At 48.5% G+C, this 8,212-nt stretch overlaps 1 protein-coding gene across 2 annotated transcripts in view; it reads right to left on the reverse strand.

The window, feature by feature from the left end:
- Positions 1–2,424, reverse strand: part of CMTM8 (CKLF like MARVEL transmembrane domain containing 8) — a 104,860-nt gene extending 102,436 nt beyond the window's left edge. The window contains exon 1 of one of the 2 annotated variants that reach the window (XM_059162390.1): positions 2,017–2,297. In XM_059162390.1, the coding sequence (XP_059018373.1) occupies positions 2,017–2,163 (147 nt within the window). In that variant the 5' untranslated portion in view covers positions 2,164–2,297. Of the gene's footprint in view, positions 1–2,016 lie in introns of both variants that reach the window. The other variant, XM_059162389.1, reaches the window with a different exon arrangement.
- Between the last annotated feature and the right edge of the window lie 5,788 nt (positions 2,425–8,212).

The raw sequence follows: 8,212 nt of genomic DNA on the forward strand, positions 1-8,212 counted from the left end.
GAGAGGGCTAAAGCCTTATCTCTCACAGGGGGAAGCCAGTGGATAACACCTACAACTGGGAAAAAAAAAAAAAAATCAAGGAACAGATTATAAACATTAATGGCTCTAAGAGATTTGAAAGTGAGGAGACGGTGGGGCAAACTTAAAACTCTGCTTGTAAGACTGATAAACATGTATATATAGCCAAAAATAAAAACTAGGGGTGCCTGAGTCGCTCAGTCGTGAGGCGTCTGCCTTCTGCTCGGGGTCATGATCCCACAGTCCTGGGATGGGGCCACACATCGGGTTCCTTGCTCCATGGGAAGTCTGCTTCCCCATCTCTTACTCCCCCTGCTTGTGTTCCCTCTTTTGCTGTGTCTCTCTCTGTCAAACAAATTTTTTAAAATCTTTTTTAAAAATAAATAAATAAAAATTTAAAAAAATAAAAATTGAACTATTATAGTGGTATGAGTAATTTTTCTCACCTATTTTTCCACCTTAAAAAAAATTATTGAAATCTAAAAAGATAATATGCCAAAATATCAATGACTCATGGTTATTTCTAGGGATGGGATTGTGGGCCATTTACATTTTGTCCTTCACTTTTCTATTTTCTGAAAAAGCATGGAACAGGAGAAGCAGCCACCATCTCTGACTTCAGCTTGTTTGTTTTGCTGGAGCAGGGGAGCCTGCCAACTACTTCATTCACACAGCAAATATTTGTTGAATTCCTATAAGCCAGGCCCTGCAAGGTGAGTCCAATACCGTAATCTTTTTTATTGGTTCTTCTGAAGTCCTCTCAGTACCAGCTGCGGGGGGGGGGCTGGGCTGGGCTGAGCTGAGCTAACCTTTCTCAAACTTTAGGTGCTAGGAAATCCATTCCCTAGATCTGGAGTGGGGTCTGAGACTTCCCAGTAGCAGGGAAACTGCTTGATGTACACAGGTTTTGTTGGGGGCTTCTCAGAGAAAGCATCTGCGTCTTCTGCCATGTCTTTACCACCACAGCCCACATTCTCTTACCCCATAAAAGCTAGATTTCAACTCCACCAATGTGTAAATGAATGTGTGTGACATATGATGGAGAGGGGACTGGTTAGACAGCCAAAATATCAGTATAACCCCTCTGCAGTGAAGAGCAGGGCCCTAGAGTCAGGCTGACCCACCACCCCCAGGTGGGACTGACTTCCCCTCTCTACACCTCAGTTTCTTCCCATGGAAAGTGGAATTAATTGAAGACACCTTCACAGGGTAGGGCTGTTGTGTGGATTACAGGAGGGCACAAAGGCATCTAAAGGTCTTGAGGGAACCCCAGCCCCAGCCCATGGACCCTCATGGAACCCTCATGTCCCATGAGGACAATAAACAGTACCCACTACTAGCCCTGTGAACAGGGCTCCAGACAAGGACTGGCTGGGACTTCAGAAGAAATCGCTTGATCTCTCAGCCTCCATGTGCTGTGAAGAGGAGAAGGCACAAGCCAGGCCTCCTGTCCAGGAATGTTCTGAGCCTCAACCAGGATGTGCACTGCACCAGGCAGGAAGCCTTCCAGTCCTCAACGGGGCTGAGCTCCTCAGATTTTACTCAGTAAAAGTTTCTTCATTCACCTCAATTTTACTGCCACGGAGATCAATCAGCAAAGAAAAAAGTCTCCTCCGCTCCGAGTTTTAGAAAGCTTTGCTTTTAGGGAGGAGGCCATCCACGTGGAGGTCAGGCAAGGGAGGCATCAGGTGTCCGTGACACTCATTAACACAAACTCAACGCCCCCCAAGCATTCCGCTCCCAAGGGACGCCAGGACCACCGAGAGGGCCCAACGAGTCGGGTCTCTGCCCGAGTAGACACCCTGGGTGAGGGTCAGGACCCTCTTTCCGAAGAGAGCGCCAGGTGATCGGACCTCGCTCGGAGACACGGTCTCTGAGTTTTGCACTCTGGGAAGGAGGCGAGACGGAGCCAAAAGGGTTCCCTGGAAGCGGATCTGCGGAGGCACGACGCCCGGGTCCACCAGCGCCTCCCCGCCCCCCCGCGCGCCCGGCACTCACGATCTCCGCCACGATGAGGAGCCCGGGCAGAGTGCGGAGGAACTCCCGGTCGTAGGCGAAGCTGCTGCTGCTCGTGGAGAAGTTCTCCGCGAAGGAGCTGGCAGTGGTGGTGACGGTATGCGAGCGCGCGCGCTGCGGCTCCTCCATCGCCGCGCCAAGGCCGGGCTGGCCCCTCCTCGGGGACCCCCCGCGCGTCTGGGGCTGGACGCGCGGCCCGGAGTCCTGGGGACACCGGCGGGGGGGAGGGGAGCGCGGCGGGCTTGGGGAGGGAGGCGCGCCGGGGGCGCCCCCCGGGGCCGGTCCCGCCGCGGCGCGTGTCGTACGAGTGCGCGGCGCCCCCCCGCTCCTCCGCGCGGGGCTCTCGGCTGCGCTGTGGCCCAGGAGGAGGAGACCGCGCGAGGGGAGACCGCCGGGCGGCCGAGCTAGGCGGCTGAGGCCGGGAGGAGGGGAGGGGGCGTGGAGAGGGGCGGGCGCGAGGCGGGCGGGAGAAGGACCGCCCCGGGGAGGCGCCGCGGGCCGGCGGCCTCTTCACCTGTTGCCGGGGGCCGTGCGGCAGAGAGGGCGCTGGTTGGCGGTGGGGGTCGCGGGGCTGGCTGCCCGGCGGGCAGCGCGGAGGAGGGGGCGCGAGGGTCCCGTGCGCCTGCCGCAGCCCGCCCGCGCAGCCTCCGCCAGGCCCCGCCTTCTCGCGCGGGCGGCTCCGCTGACCTGTCTCCTTCCACCTGGCGGCTGGGCCAGGGCTGCGGGGCCCCCGGGAAAGCGCGAACTCTGGGGGCTCCGCGGCCCCAGGAGTCCGCCCGCTCCGCGATAACAGAGGCCGGGGGTCCGGGGGTCCCGGGGTCGGGGGTGGGGGTGTGACTCGAATGGGAGAAAGAACGGCCGGAACTCTGACCCGGCCGGACCTTAGACCGGAGATCGATGGGAGGCCGCCAGGACTGCCCAGGAGCCGGCCAGAGCTTCTCCCCCTCCCTCTGCGGCCGCCACCGAGGGCGGGCGTTGTTTCCTGCCCCTCCGGTTGGGAACAATTTGAGGAACCGACTTAATCGCTGGGCTTGGAGGGCGAGACTCTTACAGGCGCTCGCACTGGCTCTATCTGGGATTCGTGGAGTCTGAGTGACGGCGCCTGGCCGGGAGACGGGACGGGGGAGTGATTCGGCGTCACTGGTCGAGATGAATCAGTGCGACCATCCCGTGGTACTCGGAAGGAAAGCTCGAAAGGTGTGGATTATGCAAAGCGAAGTTTATGACCAACGGGCTATGCTTTCCTGGGATGGGGGAGGGGATGAGGGTGCCGGTGAGTGAGACAGCTTGTTACAGGGTCAAGTTAGACCTGAGCTCCAACAGGGAACTTCCATTTTTCACCTGTGTGACCACGAGCCAATGGCTCCACCCCTTTCGGCCTCAGTGGGGCCACCTGTAAAATGCAGGCTCTGAGAGACTGGTCCTCTTGCCAGAAAGGGGATCTTCTGGGTGGTCCCTCCCTCTCTTTTGTAAAAGGCTGGCAAGAAATGAGTTTTATTGGGAAACTACCAAAAGGAAAGGAATAGTAATTTAGTCACAAAGGGCTGCTTCCAGGTCACTGGAAAGGCCTTCCCTCTGATCAGCTGCAAGACAGATCAAAAAAGAGGTCAGAAGGGACCTTTTATTCACCATGTCCTGTCAGGTGAGAAGAAGGCAAAACTGTATCTAATAAAACGGGGAGTTCGATTCTTTGTAAGTCTAGGGTCTAGTCAGGATCACCTCAGGGAGTAAAAGTTAAGGCTTCAACAGCATTATAAAGATGAGGATTTGGAGAAATTCCATCCATGAGCATTTACTAAGCCCCTTGTGCTCGTAGGTAAATACAACAAAAATTGAAATAATGACACTCTTCCCTAGAGCAATGGTTCTCTCACCCTAGGAATCTGTCAGAAATACAAGTTCTCGAGCCCCACCCTAGATCCACTGAGGCAGAAACTCTTGAGGACAGCCCAGGAAGCTGTGTTTGAACAGGCCCTCCAAGGGGCTCCATATACACTTAGGTTTGAGAACTTCTGCTTTAAAGAACCTGGCCGTGCAGCTGGGGAGTTCAGGGGTGCACATACGAAGTGGCTGGGAAAAACTATGGCATCATGCATGACATTTAGGGAATGCAGGAAGACAGGAAGGAAGTCTAGACAACTCTATTTTTGTAATACAAAGGACAATTCTCAAAAAACAAAAACAAAAACAAAACCCTTGGGCCCACGTGGATTTCAAAATTCAGATTTTTTTTTTTTAATTTAAAAAGGTAAAATATACACAGACCTTATATACTACATAACACCCTCAATGAGGTCTAGAGTGGCACTTTTGTCCAACGCAGTCATGTTCTGCAATAAAATATATGTATATATGACATAAGTGTGTGTTTGGGTTATCTATGGCAATGTAATAAACACTCCCCAAACGTGAGTGGTGTAAAATAACCATCTTATTTGCTCCTGAATCTGTGGGTCAGGAATTTGGGCAGGGTTCCGCTGACAGTTTCTTCTGCTCCATGTGGTGTTGCTTGGAGTCATTCATGCAGCAGCTTTCAGCTGCGGCTGGACAGGCCTGAGAGTCCGAAGAGGCTTCACTGACGTTCTGTTGGCTTCCATTATGGCACTTCAGTGCTCCTCTGTGTAGTCTTTCTCTTCATGAAAACTGGGTGTCCTCACAGTATGCTGGGCTTAGAGTAGCTGGACTTCTACATGACGACTGTCTTCTAGGACATTCTAAGAAGGCCAAAAGCTGAAGTTGTTGATGTCTTTTTTTTTTTTTTTTAAGATTTTATTGATTTATTTGACAGAGAAAGATCACAAGTAGGCAGAGAGGCAGGCAGAGAGAGAGAGAGGAGGAAGCAGTCTCCCAGCCAAGCAGAGAACCTGATGCAGGACTTGATCCCAGGACCCCAGGATCATGACCTGAGCTGAAGACAGAAGCTTAACCCACTGAGCTACCCAGGAGCCCCTGAAGTTGATGTCTTAAGGCTCAGCCTTGAGAGCTACACAGAATCATTTCCAGCACATTCTACCAGTTAAGGCCAATGACAAGAGCAGGCTGGATCTGCATGGGGGCGGGGAATAGAAGCAAAAAAGAATGTTGGCCATCTTTTAATCCATGAAGTAGGATAAATGAAAACCATAGATAGCATCATATCAGTTTGGGTCAGGTTTTCCATAAAATAAATTTTCTGCAAACTTTAGCAGACACTATTAGTTTTTAGCCTTTTAGTTTCCAGATTTGCAAAGAAGCAATTGTACAACAGATGCTGACAAAATGGCTACCCCTTTCCAAATGCTGCGTAAGGTGCTCTTCTTAGGTTCAAGTGCTCCTCTTCTGCCTGGAACCGTCCTGATCGGTATTCCTTCCTGTAATAATACCATTATCCAAACTGCCCTCCTTCTTCCTGCCTGAAATCCCAGGCTCAAAACTGGGTTCATGTCCCTCTGTGCACATTGTAAGGGCCTCTATAGGGTGTCTCAACCTGTCTCTTCCCAACCAGTCTAGAATGCTTTCCTTTCTAGCCCCAGATACATTTTCTTATGTCTCTGTAGGTGAGACCACTTTAAAACCAGCTTGACTCTCAGCCTAGAAAGCTTCCGACCTTTACCCACAGCTCAAATCTGCATCCTTCAAAATCCAGTTCAAATACCTCCTTTTCTGTGATTTCCTCTGGAGATCCATAAATCTTCTTTTCTTCTTTGCCACAGAATTCATTAATTGTGTACATTTCTCTTTTCTACGTCTTGAGGGTCTATGAATGAACCTTTTGTTGGCTCCCTCCTGCCATAGGAGGTACTAAATGAATATTGAAACCCAACTGTATTCATTAAGTGCAGAAAAATAACAAGGAAATAAAAGATAAGCCCTTCCCTCCCATAAAAGACTTCATGCAGAGCAAAGCTGTGAGTGGGGACTTGTGGGAAGCATATAACTGATAAAAATGGAGGAGAAGGAGCCTGCAGGAACAGCCCAAGTGACAGCACAGTGCCAGGATGAGCCAGCATGTGCACATAGATACAGAAGAATCTAAGGGGATCTCTTTGCATGGAATGAGGGAGATATGTGAAGTGTAACACGGTAGAGGGCATATACAGAGTCTGAGATACAGTTTCCACAGGACTGTATCACCCAACAAGCGTGTTTGGAGACCTACACTTCCAAGGGTCTGTGGAGCCCAGGCCATTCCGTGAGGACCCAAGGCTCATCAATGATTTAATAAGTGGACACCTTGTGATTTCTACCTGCTGTCTCAGAGAGGAGCACGGGCATTCTCATTTATAAAGTCATTTTCTGTTTTTTATTACTATTGAAGTACAGCTGATAAACCATTCTATATTAGTTTCAAGTGTACCACATAGTGATTTGACACTTCTGTCCATTACTGCGTGCTCACCATGGTAAGTGTAGTCACCATCTGTCATTGTACAACATTCTCACAGTATTATTAACTATGTTCCCTACGCTGTACTTTTCATTTTCGTGACCTCTTTATAACTAGAAGTCTGGGCCTCTTAATCCCCTTTACTTATTTTGCCCATCGTCCCACCCATCTCGCTCTGGCAACCACCAGGGTGTTCTCTGTATTTAAGAGTCTGTTTCTTTTTGTTTGTTCTTTTGTTTTTTAGATTCCCCATATAAGTGAAACCATATGGTATGTGTCTTTCTCTGTCTGAATTTTGCTTAGCATAATTCCTTCTAAGTTCGTCATATGGCAAATAGCAAACTTTTGTTCTTTTTTATGGCTAAGCAATATTCTGTCCATATCTATTCATCTATCTATGGACATACGGCCTGCTTCCATGTCTTGGCTATCATAAATAATGCTGCAATAAACACTATGTCTTCAATTAGTGTTTTTGTTTTCTTTGTATAATTACCCAGTAGTTGAATTATTGGATCATATGATAACTCTATTTTTAATTTTTTGAGGAACCTCCATACTGGTTCCACAGCAGCTGCACCAATTTACATTCTCACCAACAGTGTGTGAGGGTTCTCTTTTCTCCACATCCTCACCAACACTAGTTGTTTCTTGTCTTTTTTTTTTTTTTAAGATTTTAAAAAATTTTATTTTAGAGAGAGTACATAATGGGGCAGGAGGAGGCGGAGGGGAAAAGAATCTCAAGCAGACTCTATGCCCAGGGCAGAGGCTGACATGGGGCCTGACACATGGCCCAAGATCATGACCTGAGCTAAAACCAAGAATCAGATGCTTAACCAGCTAAGCCACCCAGATGCCCCTTTATTGTCTTTTTGATCATAGCCACTCTGACTCATGTGAGATAATATTTCTTTGAGGTCCTTATTTGCATATCCCTGATGATTTAGTGATACTGGATATTTTATTGTGTGTCTGTTGGCCATCTCTATGTCTTCTTTGGAAAAATGTCTGTTCAGATTTTCTGTCCATTTTTGAACCAAATTATTTAGGGTGTATATGTGTTGTAGAAGTTTTTTTAAATATATATTTTGGATATTAATCCCTTATCAGATACATTATTTTTTTTTTTTTTTTTTTTATTTATCAGAGAGAGAGAGGGGGAGAGAGTGAGCACAGGCAGACAGAATGGCAGGCAGAGGCAGAGGGAGAAGCAGGCTCCCCGCTGAACAAGGAGCCCGATGTGGGACTCGATCCCAGGACGCCGGGATCATGACCTGAGCCGAAGGCAGTTGCTTAACCAACTGAGCCACCCAGGCGTCCCTCAGATACATTATTTGCAAATATCTTTTTGCATTCAGTAAATTGCCTTTCTGTTTTGTTGATGGTTTCCTTCACTGCACAGAAGCCTTTATTTTGTTGTAATCTCAATAGTTTACTTTTGCTTTTGTTTCCCTTGTCTGAGGACACATATCTATAACTATGTTGCTAAGGCTGATGCCCAGGAGATTACCGTCTTTCAGGAGTTTATGGTTTCAGGTCTCACATTTAGAACTTTATTCCATTTGAGTTTATTTTTGTGAATGGTTTTAGAAAGTGGTCCAGCTTTATTCTTTTGCAAGTAGCTGTCCAGTTTAACCAATACCATTTATTGAAAAAAATCTGTCTTTTCCCCAGAGTATACTCTTGTCTCCCTTTGTTGTAGATTAATTGACCATATAAGTATAAGTTAATTTCTGGGCTCTTCATCCTGTTTTGTTGATCTTTGTGTCTCTTTTTGTGCCAGGACCATACTGTTCTGATGACTACAGCTTA

This window comes from Mustela lutreola, chromosome 2, assembly GCF_030435805.1.
Source record: "Mustela lutreola isolate mMusLut2 chromosome 2, mMusLut2.pri, whole genome shotgun sequence".
NCBI lineage: Eukaryota > Metazoa > Chordata > Mammalia > Carnivora > Mustelidae > Mustela > Mustela lutreola.